Source organism: Cheilinus undulatus, linkage group 11, assembly GCF_018320785.1.
Source record: "Cheilinus undulatus linkage group 11, ASM1832078v1, whole genome shotgun sequence".
Classification (NCBI taxonomy): Eukaryota; Metazoa; Chordata; class Actinopteri; order Labriformes; family Labridae; genus Cheilinus; species Cheilinus undulatus.
Window position 1 is genome coordinate 18,500,614 of NC_054875.1, and position 18,972 is coordinate 18,519,585.

Genomic DNA, 18,972 nt, shown 5'->3' on the forward strand with positions numbered 1-18,972 from the left:
TATTAAGATGGATACCTTAAATTATAATAGAACATGAATGTATTAGTAGGCTTTCATATTAATAATTTGAATTGGAGTAACTAACTAATTCATCTAAATCAGTTTTTTAAAATAAAAAAACAGTATTTTTTCCCCTCTTACATCAGGTAGAGTAGAGTCAATTGCAGGTATTTGTGAAGTATCAGTCAAGTACTTCACTTTTTAGCAATTTTGCAGCAATTTCCCTCATCTCTACAAAATTACCAGACCATCTTCAGGTCATTTTAGCACCGTTACTGTTAACAGAGAACTTCACCCGGTTAAAAGATGAAGCAGCAAAATCTGTTTTCTCACACATTTAGCACATTATAGGAGACTGGACATTAAACAAAATTTACTTAAAATAACATGAAAAAACACCATCTCAAACAGAAAAGTAATGTTACATTTTCAGCCAGGAGGCTTCAGTAAGTCCCTACCATACTGATACTGCTGCAACTTTAAGAAACAACATCAGCTGCTGCTTAGTATATGGTTTCAAATCTCATTGATGTAACTAGAGGCTGGCTTTAGCCATTTACAAACTTCACTATTGATGGATGTTTTTGCTCCTCTGTCTGCCTTAAAACTCAGCACACGCGAGTGTTGTGACTGGTCAGATGTGTGCTCGTCTGAGCAAAACTTTGAAAAAAAAAAACAAAAAAAAACAACAACCTCTGTTCGAAAAAATATCACCCACAATTCCGCTATGTAAAATTACTTTGCTGGTGCATAAATGAAAAAACATATTTTGTGCAAATTATTCGCATGAAAAAATTGCATCTGGTGTGCAAGGACCTTACTCGTTGGGCTGCTGTGTTGATTGGAAGAACTCATGTGACATCTTAGCCAATCAGATAGTCTTGTGGGTGGGACATTAAGTGAGACAGTCAGGGAGAGTTGAACTAGAGGGGAAGAAACACATGCAGTAGAGCCAAAGTAGCAGACTTTTCAATTAATTCATTATATCTGTGATTGGTGGAATAAAATGCGTATATTGTTTGTTGGCAAAATATCTGCGCTGATAATCGGCCAGATCAATGATTGGTTGACCCCTCCTGAAAATACCTGCACATACACCAAAGACATGGTAGACATGAGTTAGGTGAAGAAATTAGAGTGTGCTTGATGCAACCTGGAACTCAGAAGCTTCCCAATTCTAAACTGAGGTATTTAACTTTTAACAGGAAGTTGGTCAGCCTGTTTGCCAGGATTCCATAGAATACTTTGCTCCTCACACTAAGGAGGGATGGTACAAAATGGTACGAATTAGTACAAAACAAACTCCCATGTGCCGCTAATCTGGCAGACAGCTCTTCCTCTATGCCACCTTCAGCAGCTTCAGCAGCAGAGAGTCTCCTCCTCAGGGGTTCACTGTAATTACTCGATATGGAATCCTATTGGCTCCAGGAGCAGAGCCACCCATTGCCCTTTGTAGGAAGTTACTGGCCTCTCGCCGTGAGGGTTCTTGGTGAGAGGGATTGTTGGTTTGCTCCTGGTCATTAAGGCCTCTCCAATCTCCAGCTAAGACTATTGCAATAATTTGAACAAATATCTTGACAGTTTTCAAACTCAACTTTGTTAGTGGTCAATTTCAATCTTTGAACACAGTTTATTATTTATGATTTTGGTAGTCTTATAAGATCCCAGTCACATACACAAGATCCTTCTCAGATGCTTAACATCCTCTCCCCTCATCTCTATGGCAACAGCACCAATAATACAGTACCAGTACTTCAAAGTGAATAAGTAAAGACATCAGTGACACCATGTTCTATTAGTAGACTGCTTTTTCTCTTTTTCTGCATTGATAAAAGAATACAAGCTCAAATTTTGATGATTCACATGCATTAGATGGATAAGTCGGGGCCTAGATTGAAGCACTGCAATTCTTGAAGTTTTTGTCCTTCCATAGTACAGAAATTTAAATGTTAACATCTTTAAAGGTTACCATAATATTTATTTGAACGTTGTAAAGCTCTGTTGGCTTAAGTTTTTAAATTCTTCACTCTATGGACTCTCTCAATGGAACTGACTTCAACAAGTTCATGATGCAAGTCAGAGAAGTAGATGGCAAGAACAGATCTAAAGGTGTTCTGGACTGAATAAATTCTTGTAGTAACTTATTTCTAATTCACATCTCAGTGTAAATAGAACTTAAAATACATGGTTGTATGTAGTTATTAGTGTTTCTGTGTTTATTTAGACTTATTATTTGGATCTAACACATTTGCATTCTGAACTGTTCCATTTTTAATTCTTACACATAGTATTAAGTGCACAAAATAATAAAACATCTGTGGAAGGCTAAGGCTGACTACATTAAGGTTTTCTTTTCTTTTTGTAATCTCCCTAAGGCTGCGTGGTGACAGTGACAGGTCGGCTCACATTCGTCAGTAATAGATCAATGGAAATTGAAGTGTTTGTTGATGCAACTTCTCTGGTGGAGGCCGAGAAAGGAAGATACCGTGCAGTCTCAGCCTTCTTCACTTTCATCTCCCTGGACAAGAGCAACAGGCCTCTTCCTGTCCCTCCTCTGAAGGTTGGTACCAGTCAGTCTCTTTTAAACTCAGCCATTCTTGTTTTATGTTGTTATGGTGTGCCTTACTTTACTTTTCTTATGAAGGTTATGGACTTAACCATGCTTACCTTGTATGGTGTTATCTCTTTACACCCTCTTTAGTTCAAGATTAAGGCAAAGAAAGACCAAATCCAAAACTTTCCCTAGGCAGATAACTGAGTATAGAAAAACCTGAGGGAATATGAGAATTACTTTACAAAGCAAACCTGTCTTGACTTTTCTTTTATTCTAAAAAATTATTGTTTTTTCCCAGGTTTAAAAAATAATTGTTACACAAAACTACACTGTTGTCATTAGAACTCAACTAAGAGTTCCACTTAAACAAATGCACTTTAAGGCCTGTCTGCCTCAGCAGGCCGCACCTGCAGTTTTCCAGGCCTCACCTGAAGCCTCACTCAGGCCTCATCAGAAGGTAACACCTGCTGCTTCCACTAGGCCCAAGTCTCTGGACATGGCAGACTTTGATGAGGTGAAGAGATCCCTGAACTACATGTCTGAAGAGATTGCTACCATTGTTAAGCAACAGAAGTGCCTCATGGAGCTGCTTGGTGAGGTGCGTGAATTGAAAAGACAAGCTGGAGAAAGAAATAAGAAAATTGCCTTCCTGGAAAGTCGTGTTGCAGAATGAGAACAATGTTCTCGCATTAATGATCTGATAGTGAATGGACTAGACACAAGGCACAGATCATATGCAAATGTCACTGCAACAGATAATGATACAAATGATGTACACCATGAAGAGGAACTCTCATCTTTGCAAGATCAGGTGCTTTCTTTCTTTGAGCGTAAGAATATCACCATCAGTAGCAGAGATATTGAAGGCTGCCATCCTCTTCCACAGAAAGGCAAAAGAAAGAAGCCAACTTTAATTATTCGGTTTGCTAACAGAAGAGGAAAGATGGCTCTCCTGAAGATTGCTTCATGTGCCACGTTTCTTCGCAAGCAGAACAAAATTCAATCAACATGGACATCCAACTGTAGAGTCTACATCAAGCTACATGGTAGGACACCTGAAGAAGCTAGAGTATTGATGATCAAACAACTTGAAGATCAGGACAGGTACCTGTAAGACATGCAGAAATTGAACTGTATAACATTTGATATACCTACACCATTGTTTTTTAGTTGCATCTTAACTTCTTAACATGTCGTTCAATCTACAAAGAAAAGGACTTAGCATTGCACACCTAAATATATGTAGCTTGAGAAATAAGATAGATGATCTGTCTCTACTGGTTCATAATAACAACATACATATTTTGGCTATCTCTGAGACTTACTTGGATACATCTGTCAAAAACTCTGAGATTAATATCCCTGGTTACAATGTCTTTAGGTGTGATAGAAACATTACAGGAGGGGGTGTGGCCATTTACTTACAAAACAACATATCAGTCAAAACTAGAGATGATTTATATGATGCTACAACAGAATCATTATGGCTTCAATTGTCCTTTCCACATGTTAAACCATTTCTGGTAGGCTGCTGCTATAGGCCACCCAGCTCTAATGTTAGGCATACTGAAACTTTATGTGATATGCTTCACAAGTTATTGGATAAAGGTAAAGAATTTTATCTTCTTGGTGACCTAAATGTCGATTGGCTATCGAATACATATGCCTTAAAAAAGAGATTATTAGCTACGCTGAACATATGCAACATCACTCAGATTGTTGACTTACATACTAGAGTTTCATATAACATCTCGGGTAAAAACAGCAACATGTATGCTAATGCATTAGTAGCATTTGTAATGCTACTAATGCTGCCGATTTATGCTCTAAGGTCATTTAAACCCCTGTTGGACTAAGTGACCATAACTGTTTGGCAAAGCAAAAATTCCAAAATGTGGGCCAAAGATTTTATATCAGCCACAATATAAGTTCTTCAATGAAGAAGGGATGGCACGATTACTTGTTTTCACGATTAATTGCGGTATTAAATTTTATGATTAGTTAATCGTAACATTTCCTAAATACCGTCAATTTCCAGAAAAGATTATGCCAGGAACCATATTGGTACGACAGCGCAACTTGCCCTGAACGAAAACAAGGTTACACAACAGCCACGTGTCACTGCCTCCTGTTGCTTCCTGCAGTTGCAGGCGGAGGCGTGTCATAGGGTCCGTTTGAAAAGTCCAAAAAATTACCTCCTAAGTCCTTTCCTATTCACTTTTCCTTAACCCTGACGAAAAACATCACAGATTAAGGAAAGGTGAGGGTAAGAGGAAAGGAAAGGAGAACTGTGGTGATTAAGGAATCCGACTGCACTTTCCCTAGGCGGATGTTACGGACGTGATGTGTGTTTTTTTGTGTAAAAACTACAATTGAACATTAATGGCCTACAAAAATTGCATCCACCATTCGGTGTGTTCTCTGTGTTGTTATGTGCTGCGAATGAAACACTAAAACATCAGAGATAAATCTGAGCTCATTAAGATTTTTATATGCCGGAGTGTCTTCAGGAAGAGGAACTATGACTGTAAACATCCAGAACAGCAGAAACTTTTCTCTTAATCTGAACTTTCTGCTAAGTCAATACAACGAGATGAATAATGTTCAAGTCCTTTTATTTCACAACAAATTGTTTTGCTTTATTTCCTACCTATCCATTTTTTCTTTAATTTTCTTGTCTCTGTCAATTTTATTAGTCTATTCTGGTTCTTTCTTTCAGCTCGTCATGTGAAAAGCTCTATAAACCGCATCTTCCTTGTAAAATTATGATGATAGATATAGCCTAATATTCACAATATAGCAACATGCTGACTTTATTGCTTTAATTGGTTGTGATTTACAAACGTTTATCACATTTACTTTAATATTTCAAAATAGCCAAATACAGTTTAAAATACAGACTGATCGGTTTACTGTTTGAATAAAATGGAAATGAGAAGAAATGAAATCGTTATCACAAGTTGAATGATAAAGTTGTCATATCTGTAATATTCCTCTGTTCATCCCTACTCCCTTCCATTTATCACATGGATTATAAGTTTGACTGAATTTTACGGTTTAAATTGGGGCTAGTAAAGTTACAGTCAAGTTATTCGCTTGTTCTGATAAGCGGTCAACAGGTGCGTCACTTTAAATGAAGTTTACGCAAAGCATTGGGGGTCATTTTTTCATCTCTCCTTTGGTAAAGGATAGTCCAGTGTTTCCTAGGCAAAAGGAGATAATAAAGGAAGTTATGAAGCTCCTTTCCTTTTCAGCTGGAGAATTTGAACAGCCTTTATCATGGCCGTCACTAAAATGCTTACGGGTTGTTTTACTTAGTTAGGAACCTTCCTAAGCAAAATGGACTATTCGAACGGACCCCGAGTCCCAAACAAACTACAGCATGGAAGAGGAAGAGCTGTTCCCTCCAAATAAACTGTTGACGTCAGCTGTGTGTGATTTTTTTGGGATACAAAAAAAGACCAGGGTGTCATTGTGGAAGACGGCCAGCCTAAATGTAAAACATGCCACAAAAAAGTTGCCGTGAAACCAGGCAACACTTCAGCACCTGCAGTATAACCACCCGGCGTTGTACGCCAAAGTAAAGGTAAGTAGTAACTGGGTTAAGTCATGTCAGTGTTATGGATGGGGATCAAAACCCGGGTCCATAAGGACCCGGTTCTGTGTTTTTGAAATACCCGAAATCAATAACATTTTAGCTTATCGATACTGCTATCGAATCTCACAGGCTCTGTGATGTAACGTCATTTTAAGATAAGACTGGTGTAAAAACATGCATCAGTTCTTTTAAGGGGAACATAAACTAGAAGTGTCATGCATCACATCAAACAAGAATGTACCTTAAACTGTTGGCTTGAGGAAAAAAGATGCTGCCTGTGAGGCAGGCAGGCTCACATATCCCTCACTTCAGCTGCTTCAGGACAGTTTACTTCTTCAGCTGCTCAGATGAATGCTGAAAAATGCACCAAAACTCTGAGCAAGTCCTGTTTGTTAACAATATTAATCCAGTGTAGAAATCTGTGGTGGAATCGGCAGAATTGAAGTTAGTTAGCGAACTTTATGAGCTGAAGACGGAATATATGATGCGTTCAGGTAACCTCAGTGAATTAGACAATTGTATTATAAATGTTATGATATGTTCAAATGCCACATAAAAATGGGAAAATTTAGTTGTTGATGAAAAACTTTAATAAATACAGTTGTGAATATGAAGAATGTGTTTATATTTGAGGGATATAAAATACATGTAACTGACTGAATTATAGCTTTTTAACTCAAACACTACTCAGCTAAGACCACTCAAGTGGTCCATCCAAATGGGATTATTATCATTTCCCTTGTAATTTTTGGTTACTTTACATTGTTGATATATTATTAACTCTGCCAAGGAGGTTATGTGTTCGGGTTCATTTTTCATTTGTTCATTTGTTAGTTTGTTTGTTAGCAACATAACTCAAAAAGTTGTGGACAGATTTTGATGAAATTTCAGGGAATGTCAGAAATGGCATAAGGAAGAACTGATTAGATTTTGGGAGTGATCTGGATCACTGTCTGGTGATCAGTAATTTTTTTAAGGATTCTTTACTATTGGGAGATAGGGCTAATGGTGGAGGTCTGCGCTGTTACCACTTTACACCAAGAGACGGCGGACATGAGTAACTTCAATCCCAGTAGCATTTTTGATGTGTTTCTATTAAAAGTTTTGGAGTTTATAGAGTTTTAAAGACGCACGCCTGGTCGAGGAGACGAGTCGGAGCGTAACAGAGTGAAAGACAGCGAAGAGGCGGCTCTGCCCCTTTTGGTAGATGAAGTCTATGTTTTTAGACCAGTCCAACTTATTATCCAGGTGTACACCTAAATATTTATACGATGTCACCACCTCAATGTCCACGCCACAAGTGTTCACTGGCTGAAGAGGGGGTTTGGATCTGCGGAAATCTATGATCATTTCCTTTGTCTTTGAGGTGTTGAGTAGTAGGCAGTTTTTGTGACTCCAGTCACTGAAGGCACTTATCAGATCCCTGTATTCGGCTTCATGTCCATTTCTGATACATGCCACGATAGCAGTGTCATCAGAGTATTTCTGAATGTGGCAGCACTCAGTGCTGTATTTGAAGTCTGATGTATACAGTGTGAACAGGAATGGAGCCAGGACTGTTTCTTGTGGAGCCCCTGTACTGCTCATTAATGTTCCAGAAACACAGTTCCCCAGCCTGACAAACTGTGGCCTTCCTGTTAGGTAATCTATGATCCAAGAAACACAGGAAGGATCCACTCCCATCTCCGTGAGCTTGTCTTTGAGTATGGTGGGTTGGATGGAGTTGAATGCGTTGGAAAAATTAAAGAACATGATTCTTAGATAAACTCCAGGTTCCTCCAGATGAGACAGGGCACGGTGAAGCATGAAGAGGATGGCATCATCCACTCCAATGTGTTATTTGTATGCAAACTGTAGGGAATCGAGTTTGTTTTTGACCTCAAGCCTCAGTAGGCGTAGAATCAGCCGCTCCAGAGTTTTCATGATGTGTGAGGTAAGGGCAATAGGTCATTTAGTCATTTAGTTCAGCCGGACATTTGATTTTTGGTACCGGTACAATACAGGATGTTTTCCATAGAGCAGGCACCCGCCCCAGCTGTAGACTCAGGTTGAAGATCCTGTGGAGAGGTTGACACAGTTGTGCAGCACAGTCTTTAAGCAGCCTTGGACACACACCATCTGGGCCAGCTGCCTTCCCAGAGCAAAGACTCTCAAGCTCCAACCTCACCCCTGTCTCTTTGACAGAGAAGGGTACAGGTGCTAGAAGGGAAGTGGCTGCAGCTGTGGAGATGTGTAGGAGACGGAGAAGGTGGAGGAGGACATATAGTGGGGATTTCCATATGTTGAGGAGAAGAAGGAGAAGCAACAGTGGAAGTAGGTGTGTCCACAGTATCAAATCTGTTGAAGAACAGGTTGAGTTCATCAGCTCTTTCCACATCACCCACTATTGGCTCCCTTTTCTTTTTATTGTTATGTCCAGAATGGTACTGATTCCTCTCCACACATCATGGATGTTGCTATATTGAAAATTCCTCTCTATCTTCTTTTTGTATTCCAGCTTTGCCATCTTCAGTCTCCTCTTTAACTCAGGTTGCACTTCTTTGAGCCGTTCTTTGTCACCGTCTCTAAAAGTTTTCTTTTTCTGGTTGAGGATTGCCTTTATGTTGCTTGTGTTCCAGGGTTTGTTATTGGGAAAACAGCGCACAGTCTTTGCAGGTATGACTGTGTCTCTACAGAAGTTGATGTACTCAGTAAAACAATCAACCTGTCTGTCAATGTTCATACTGTCCTCATCTGTTTCCAGCAGCACACTCCAGTCTGTTGATTCGAAGCAGTCCCTTAGAGCTTCACTAGCTTGAGGAGTCCATCTTCTGATTTTCTTTAGTTGCAGGCTGCCTCAGCACACAAGGTACTGCCACCCAGTGGTGGTAAGGCAGTAGCTCTGTAAGCTTCTTTGACATTGGCATACAGCAGGTCTAGGGTTTTGTTTTCTCTGGTAGGGCAGTTAACAAACTGTGTAAATCCAATCAGGTGAGAGGAGAGGCTGACATGGTTGAAATCTCCTGATATTATTACAAGTGCCTCAGGATGTTGAGTCTGTATCCTAGCAACAGTATCATGCAAAACATCACACGGAACCAAATCAGTTGCCTTTGGTGGAATGTATACAAGTATTGTTATGATATGACTGAACTTCCTTGGAACACAATATTGCCGAAGGGCAACTGCCAACAGTTCAATATCTGGACAGCACAACTTCTCCTTAACAGTTATGTGTGAGGAGTTACACCAGCTCTAGTTAACAAATAAAGCCAGACCCCCTCCTTTCTTCTTGCCACTAGCTTTAGCATCTCTGTCTGACCTTATGAGAGTGAAGCCAGGTAGATCCACAGTTGAGTCTGAGTTGTTTAGATTCAACCAGGTTTCAATAAAACACAGGAGACTGCATTCACGGTATGTTTTGTCAGTCTTCACCAATGTCTCCAGCTTGTCGCTTTTGTTTGGCAGAGAGTTGACATTTCCCATAATGACTGATAGAAGAAAGGGCTTCTATCTCTATTTCCTAGCCTTCACCTTTGCACCAGCACGGCAACCACGAAAACACCTCAAGATGTCCACTGGAATTGGATGTTGTTGTCCAGATTTGTTCTGTCTCAATGAAAGAAGCTCCTCTCTTGAATAAACTCTTCTCCCAGCAAACCTCCATCAGCAGCTGACAAAACATGACAAAAATATGAAAAAATACAGCAAAAATTGAAAACAGTTAAGAGACACCAAACTTTGCAGCCACTTTCAGAGGCGTAGGTTCCGGAATGAAGAACTATAGAAGAAGAAGAAGAAGAACTATATGAAGAACTGTAAGGAGTGTTCATATGATTTTACTTATTCATGGTAGTGTGAAATTAATGAATGCAAAAATAATCTTGATAATCATAAAATCACAATTATTTCTCTGACAATAGTCGCACCAAGAAGATCTGTAATCGTGTCATCCCTACAATGAAGATGCTTTCCTGAGTGTCATAAAGAAATTGACCTAGGAGGCTGTCTGTACAATTCAAGATACAGATGCTTCAGTGAAATTGTTCACAGACATTATTTTAAATGTAATTGACTCCCATGCCCCCATTAAGAAAATTTACAGTAAGAAGTAATTCTGCTCCTTGGATAGATGAAGAAATGAAAACACTAATGAATCAGAGAGATGCATTGAATCGTGCTGCATCAAGTTCTGATGATCCAGCTAACTGGGTAAATTATAGGAGGTTGAGAAATAAAGTTGCAAAATTGAATAGATTGAAGAAAAAAGTCTACTTTCACAACAAATTTGCAGAACATAAAAACAATGGGAAAAACTATGGAACTTGTTCAATAACTTATTTGGAAAGTCTAAAGTCAGTTCACCTTCATTCCTAGAAGATGACAGTGGTGCTTTTCTAACCAAACCAAAGGAAATCGCCAGTTATATTAATAATAGCTTTACTCAAAAAGTATCCAATTTGCGGACCAAGATGAGTTATTCTTCCAATGATTCCTCTGATTTAATCAAGCAAATGATCATGAAAAATAAAAACTGCCAATTTATTTTGCAGTCAGTCTCACTTGAAGAAGTAACAAAGCTTTTGAGATCTGTAAAAAATAACACTCAGTTTGGATTGCATAATCTGGATGGTAAACTGGTACGATAAATGGCAGATTATATTGCTGTACCTGTCCATCATATTTTCAATTGTAGTTTACAAGAGGGAGTCTTCCCTCAAGAATGGAAACCTGCTAAAATCATACCCATCATCAAAATAAAAAGAAAACCTTCAGTAGTGATAACTGCAGACCTATCAGTATTCTCCCTGTACTCAGCAAACTGTTGGAAAAGATTGTTTTCAATCAAACACTTGAATATCTTTCTCTGAATGAACTGGATTGAATTCATCAACATGCTTACAAACAGGTAACTCTACATGTACAGCATTGACTCTAATGACTGATGAATGGAGAAATCAAATTGACAAGAAAAATATCATTGGCAGTGTATTACTTGATTTTAGTACAGCTTTTGATATTGTGGACCAAGAACTTCTATCAAACAAATTAATTGCTTATTGTTTCTGTGAAAATGCTATTGGTTGGTTAAATAGTTACCTGTCTCATAGAAAACAATGTGTTTACTTTAATGGCTGTTTTTCCATGTTTAACAAATTAGAATGCGGGGTCCCCCAAGGGAGATGCCTTGGTCTGCTATTATTTTCAATTTTCACAAATGACTTGCCATTAGCTCTAAATCAAACTAATGTGACCATGTATGCAGATGATTCTACTTTACACTCTGCTGCAAAAACTATTCAGTTTAACTCTATTTTGCAGAAACAACTACATCTTGTGTCTAAATGGGTTGATAATAATAGACTTATATTAAATATACCCATAACGAAATGTATAGTCTTTGGGTCTCACCATGCATTAAGAAAAGATGTACAACTTTCATTGTCAATGAATAAAATAGTAATAGAACAAGTGTCTAATGTGAAGTTTCTAGGTGTTATCCTTTATAATTAATTGTCATGGACCTCTCACATTGATAATATTGTAACTAAAATGGGCAGAGCTGTGTCTGCAATTAAAAGAAATGCTTACTGCCTAAATGATCATTCTGTTAAACTTGCAACTCAGGTGTTAGCGTTATCACATTTAGATTACTACTCTGCAGTCTGGTCATGTGCATCAAAAAAAGACATTCAAAAGCTAAAACTTGTGCAAAATAAAGCTGCACGCATGGTCCTCCATTACCCTTTCAGAGCTAATGTAAATAATATGCATCACAGGCTTCAATGGCTTAAAGTTGAAGACAGGCTTAATTATAATCTTCTCTCCTTTTTTGAAAAAATTTGTTTATCAAATAAACCTGAGTTAATAAACTTGTGTTGATGAAATTCATGGTCGCAATATGAGACAGGTTGCAAAAGGTCTCTTTGCTTTTCCTTTAGCTAAAACGTGTGTACTACAGAAATCTGTCATTTATAGGGCCATCACTGAATGGAACAAACTACCTGATTATATCAGAAAATCCAGTACACTGGGTGTATTTAAAAAAACCACTTAAGAGTAGCTGGTTGATGAAAATATGACATTTTTGTTTCTTTTAATGGATGTAAAAATTTGCCTGTGCATAAAGACAAGTAATATGTTTAATCTAATCCTAATTTAAATGAAAATGTAATATTGCAAAATGTTAAAGTGATAATAATAAGTGGCTAAACAGATGAAGGTTGGATTAAAAATGTCTCTAAAATTTCATGACAATTTTTGGTACTTTAAAATTCTGTAATTTTTTTGATTGATGCTTTGATTTTTCTTGCTCTTAATAAGCTGCTTTGCAGTTGTTTGTTTGTTTGGGTTTTTTGTTTTATAATTATCTTTTTAATGTTTAAGGCATATTTGGTATTATCCAGGATTGTCCATCGACTTACGTGTTGTTTGCTGTGTCTTGAGTAGGAATGGTGATGTAGGGAGGAAAGTGTACACCACGTTCCACATTATTATGCAAATGATATTTTTCTCTGATTTTCCTAAATATTAATGCAAATGACAGAATATTTTTCAAGTCATCAGCCATTAGAGCATAATTCAAATGTTTTTGAACAAACTTCATAATGACAAAAAATATTTTTTTAAAAATAAAAACCTCAAAATGCACTGTTCCACATTATTAAGCACAACAGCTTTTTAAAACATTTTATAGGTTGTAAAGAACTGAAAATGGTCATTTGTAGAAATTGCAGCACCAGGGGGTCATATTTACTGAAATCAAAGCTATTTCAATCAAAAACATCTTAACAGGACAAGTTCCATGTTAACATAGGAGCCCTTCTTTGATATCACCTTCACTGTTCTTGCATCCATTGAACTTGTGAGTTTTTGGAGAGTTTCTGCTAGAATTTTTTTTGCAGGATGTCAGAATATCCTACCAGAGCTGCTGTTTTGATGTGAACTGCCTTCCACCCTCATAGATCTTTAGCTTGAGGATGCTCCAAAGATTCTCAGTAGGGTTGAGGTCAGGGGAGGATGGGGGCCACACCATGAGTTTCTCTCCTTTTATGCCCATAGCAGCCAATGACACAGAGGTATTCTTTACAGCATGAGATGGAGTATTGTCATGCATGAAGAAAATTTTGCTACAGAAGGCACTGCTCTTCCTTTTGTACCATGGAAGAAAGTGGTCAGTCAGAAACTCTATATACTTTGCCGAGGTCATTTTCACACCTTCAGGGACCCCAAAGGGGCATATCAGCTCTCTCCTCATGATTCCGGCCCAAACATGACTCCGCCCCCTCCTTGTTGACGTCCCGGCCTCATTGGGACATGGTGGCCATCCACCAACCATCCACTACTCCTCCATCTGGACCATCCAGGGTTGCACGGCACTCATCAGTCAACAAGACTGTTTGAAAATGAGTCTTCATGTATTTCCGGGCCCACTGTAACCATTTCTGCTTGTGAACATTGGTTAGGGGTGGCTGAATAGTAGGTTTATACACAACTGCAAGCCTCTGGAGGATCCTACACCTTGAGGTTGGTGGGACTCCAGAGGCACCAGCAGCTTAAAATACTTGTTTGCTGCTTTGTTATAGCATTTTAGCATCTGCTCTCCTAATCTGATGTATTTGTCCATCAGAAACCTTCCTCATTATGCCTTTATCTCCACAAACCCATCTGTGCTCTGAATCAGCCACAAATTTCTTCACAGTATGATGATCATGCTTAATTTTTCCTGAAATATTGAATGTTTTCGAACCTTGTCCAAGGCATTACACTATTTGACACTTTTCAGCAGCAGAGAGATCCTTTGTCTTTCCCATATTGCTGAAACCTGTGGCCTGCTTAATAATGTAGAACATGTGGAAAAGTGCATTTTGAGGTTTTTATTTTTTTTTAAATTATAGTTATCATTATGAAGTTTGTTCAAAAACATTTGAATTATACTCTAACTGTTGATGACTTGAAAAATATTATGACTGTCATTTGCATTGATATTTAGAAAACCAGAGAAAAACGTTGTTTGCATAATAATGTGGAACGCAGTGTACGTATGTTTTACTTCATTTAATACTGAATGTAGTATTTGTCACGTTCAGGCAAAAACTCAAAAGGGAGGACCCAAATGCAGATAAAACAAAAAACTGATTTAATTAACAAACAAAATAACTTACTACAAAATCAAAGTCCATGAAACAAAGCAAATCCAAAAAGAGGCACGAGGAGTAACACGGGGAATGACATCTACAATGAACCGACACAGACACAGGGAGACACAGGGCTTAAATGCACAGGGAGTGATTAACAACGGAGGAAAGGTGTGGACAATCAGACACAGGTGGAACTGGTGAAGGTAATCACAGTGGAGGGAAACTCAGGCAGGAAGCAAAACTGGAATCACACACAAGGAAAGGCAAACTACAAAGTAAAACAGGAAACATGGAACCTAACACAAGAAGCACACGAGGACTGAATGACAAAACTAAACACTAGAAGCTGAACAAAGGAAACACAGGAGGATACAAAGAACCAAACACAAGGAGGGAAACTAAAACACAGGGAGGAAAACTGAACATGAAACACAGGGAGTAAATCTAAACATGGAATAACTAAACAAGAAGCACAGGGAAAAAAAACTACACAAGAAACACAGGGAGTAAAACTAAACATGAGACACAGGAATAAACTAAACATGAAACACAGGGAATGTAAAACTAACATGAAGCAGAGAATTACTAAACATGAAACACGAGGAGTAAAACTAGACATGAAGCAGGGAATTACTAAACATGAAACACGAGGAGTAAAACTAGACATGAAACAAGGAATGAACTAGACATGAAATACAAGGAGTAACTAAACATGAACATGAACTAACATAAGGCACAAAATACACAGAAACACAAGGACTACAAGAAACACCTAAGAACTAAACACCAGAATATACAAACTAGAAAACCTAAGTACAATGTAAAACTAGAAACATGGAAATCACAGAACAAACAAGGAAAACATGAGGGATCAAGAACTAAACTGAGCTATACAGAATAAGCACAGGAAAACACTAGAGAATCTCAAAAACATAACAAATCAGAACCTGGATCATGACACTATTTGTATGTAAACTATTTTATGTTCTGGACCCCAGGAAGAATAGCTGCGGCCATGTGCCGATGCTAATGGGGATCCCAATAAACAATAAAATGTGTAACATTAATCTCTTGTTAGTTTGCAGTGAATGTTTTTGCAGATATAAGCTGTTGATTCTTTGTCAGATCCTATCCAATGTCTTCAAGCACTTTTTAGTATATTTGATCATCTGTCTCTCTGCTGTTTGACCTAGAGGAACATTACTTTAGACGGTCATACCAGTAACTGAAGGATTAAAGCACAAATTCCCTAAATCTATGGTAATTTTGTACATCACTGTTAAGCCAGCACTTCAAATTCTTTGCTGAGTCTGCATATCTCTAAGCATTGAGGGCTGCATGCTAATGTTTGTCTGACTGACTCAGCACTTATTGTCAGGATGTAAGCAGTGCATGTGTACCTGCAGACTGGAGAGAGACGCCTGCTGTTTGTTCTTGCTCCGCAGTACACAAGGATTCAGACTGGCTGTTTGAGCAAACACCAACCATCTGTTTAACTCAGCACATTTGAATTATTTCCTGGCTCCATTTACACAACCTGATTGCTTCTGTGATAATCACTTTTAAACACGTCCAACTTTTGTGTAAGATGAAGTCAGCTTGGCAGTAAATTGGTTTAAACAATATAGGAGCTATTGTTGTATAGGATTTAGTGCATTGTAATTAGATTTAAACTTTACATCAAAACAATATAATTTTTCACTGCATTTTTAAATTGAGTTCTTCTGATGCCTTTGGACTGTGAGGCTACCTTGCACAACATGGTAAATTTTGAAATGAAAGAAAGGAATTCCCTGTTCTAGTTTAAATAAGGTTAAACTATTCATTTAGTTTGTTGTTTTTTTGTTGTTATGCCTTCATATGCAGAGGGCCTTCATGTAAAAAAATTGGTTTGCCAAAGACTGCCAACCAGCATGCATACATACTGTATACCTACAGTGCTTATAAAAAGTATTCACATCCTTTGATGTTTAACCCTTTTATTGATTTTATAAATCAATCATGGTCAATTTAATTTTTTAAATCTTTTTTACAAAAAATACCAACAAACTTTTTAATGTCAGTATGAAAGCAGATTTCTACAAATTAATATCAATTAAATAAAAATAAATTTGATTAAAATACACCTGTGTCTGGAAGGTTCCTGGCTACTATTACATCAGGAAGACAAAAGAACACTTCAAGCAACTCTGAGAACAGTTTATTGAAAAGTATAAGTCAGGGGATGGTTACAAAACAATTAGACCATAGTTCTTTGGTCTGATGACACCAAAATGGTACCTTTTTGGCCATCAGACAAGACACAGTGTTTAGCAGACACCAAACACTGCACATCACCACAAATGCACCATCCCCATCATTAGGCACGGTGGGGGCAGCATCATGCTGTGGGGATGCTACTTGGCAGCTGGCCCTGGAAGGCTTGTAAAGGTACATGGTAAGATGAATACGTCAGAATATAGGAAAATCCTGCAGGACAATCTTATTCAGTCTGCAAGAGAACTACAACTATGGAGATTTATTTTCCAGCAAGACAATGGCCCGAAGCGTACAGCAAAAACTATCCAGAAAGGGTTTAAAGAACAGAAAAGGGATGTTCATGTTTGATCCCTCTGCAACCTGACAGAGCTTTAGCAGTTTTGCAAAGGAGAATGGAGTAAAACTGCAGTGTCCAGATGTGCAAGCCTGACTGAGACCTTTCGACACAGACTCAGTGCTGTGATTGCAGCCAAAGGTGCATCTATTAAATACTGACTTAAAGGGGGTGAATATTTATACAGTCACTTATTTAACATTACATATTTTAATGCAATTGACATTACATATAGTTTTCAGTTTTAACTATGACATTAATTAAGTTTTTTTTTTTTGGTCAAGAAAGCCAATTATTTGGACCATGATTGATGTATAAAAACAATAAAATGGTGAAACATCCAAGAGGGTGAATACTTTTATACACACTTCATATACTGGATATTATATGTAAAAGCTCACTGCCTCTGCAGTTGTTCTGCTAAATCTTAGAGCCAGTGTCTCAAGAACAGCGGGGACATGTATTTGATTCTGTCAGGAATTACATCAATGTATTGCACTTCTTTTACCATATTTACAGCAGCAAATTAAAGCACTTTTATGTGTTTGATCTCTGAAGTTGCATATTTCCAACATCCAACTTAGCCTTGCTGTTTTTTCCAAAGTTGCTGCACCAAGCTTTAAGCAAAAGTCCATAACAATGGAGATGATGGCTATTTCCAGTGAAACTTGACCTACCAACAGCTGGCCATTACTCTGAAGTACACAATTGAACAAAATTCAGCATTTGCACCTGAGTTAATCATTAAAGTTTCAGAAGATGCAGAGAAACAAGGGCGCGGGATAAATGCGTTGAATGACCACGCAGTAACAATTAAACACGCAGTCAGTTGTCAAGTACAAGACGACTTTCTGGGTTCTTTGAAATAATAAGAACCCAGAAGGATATCGAAAAATCACACTTGATGTATAACAACAGCTTTGTAACTTAACCTTAGATCTTTAAGTGAAAGTGGTTCATAACAGCACGTCCTGCTATGTCTCAGATAATGCAAGCATGTCATTTAATAAGACATTTGTTGGAAGAAAGCTAAGCGTGGAGAGTGAGTCTTGGAAAGAGACTGTTATAGGCATGATGCTTGGCTGCCAAGTGCTGCAGTGAACCCTGGTATCATAAACAATTGTTTATGTTTGGCCAGTGTAAGTGCAACTAACTTAACACAGCTTTATTACAACCTCGTTCTAATGGCTCCCAGTCCAGTCCACATTTCTGACCAGTTTCGAGCAAAGTCAGGCTTTAATCACTGTGACAGGATTTTGGGTTTGTGAAATAAAGCTTCTTCTCTTGATTGAGCTACAAACAGCAGCTCACAGGATAACACACACCTTTTATCCTCCGTGTGTAAAGGAGTGCCAATTACGTGGACAAGTGTGTGCTGGGGTTAATCTCACAGCTGATTTAACCTCTCTTATTATAAAATTATAATGCCAAACTAGCATCCACTGAATTAACTTACCTCTAATTCTATTTCATGTCACCAAGAATTGAAACTGTGATCTTGATCGCTGATGTTTGGACGGAACATCGTTTATTAATCCTGAGGCACATTCACCTCCAGCTCATCAGAGGGTTAAAATTTCTCTCGTCACCGTTAAAAAAAATCTTTTATCTGAACATTTAATCCTGCTCTGGACACAGGCTGTCCTGCGACATGAGAACTTGTTTGGTGCAGCACTGAAAGGCATCCAAACACAGAGAAAAGGCTCAGCTCATGGTGTGTAAAAGAATTCCACGGGGATTCAGATAGTATATTGACACGCAGAAGAGCAGCTGTAAGGGCTCATATGAGTTAAAAAGTCTGGGTTTCATTCATCAGAAGTGCCTGGAACTCTGATCAGGCTCCAGATTATATGCTGTGAGCGATAATTCTCCCCTATGAACCGCTTTCTCTCTCTCCTTCTCTTCACCAGGCTCTGTATTGTTAACGTAGCTACTGATGTCAGGTGTCAGCTGAAATAACTCCGGTGATATTGTATATATCTGTTGCTATTTTACAGCCTAAACACATATAAATTCATCAATGGTGGACGCTTTGTGTGATGATGTTGGCACATGACATATCCGTGCCCAGGCCTGGATGCGTTGAGTAGTGTGAGTGCAGGCCAAA

At 38.2% G+C, this 18,972-nt stretch overlaps 1 protein-coding gene across 2 annotated transcripts in view; it reads left to right on the forward strand.

Moving 5' to 3' along the window:
- acot7 (acyl-CoA thioesterase 7) overlaps positions 1 to 18,972 on the forward strand; it is a 173,614-nt gene that overhangs the window by 116,908 nt on the left and 37,734 nt on the right. For both annotated transcript variants that reach the window (XM_041799647.1, XM_041799648.1), the window contains one exon: positions 2,376 to 2,560. In XM_041799647.1, coding sequence (XP_041655581.1) covers positions 2,376 to 2,560 — 185 coding nt within the window. The remainder of the gene's footprint in view (positions 1 to 2,375; positions 2,561 to 18,972) is intronic.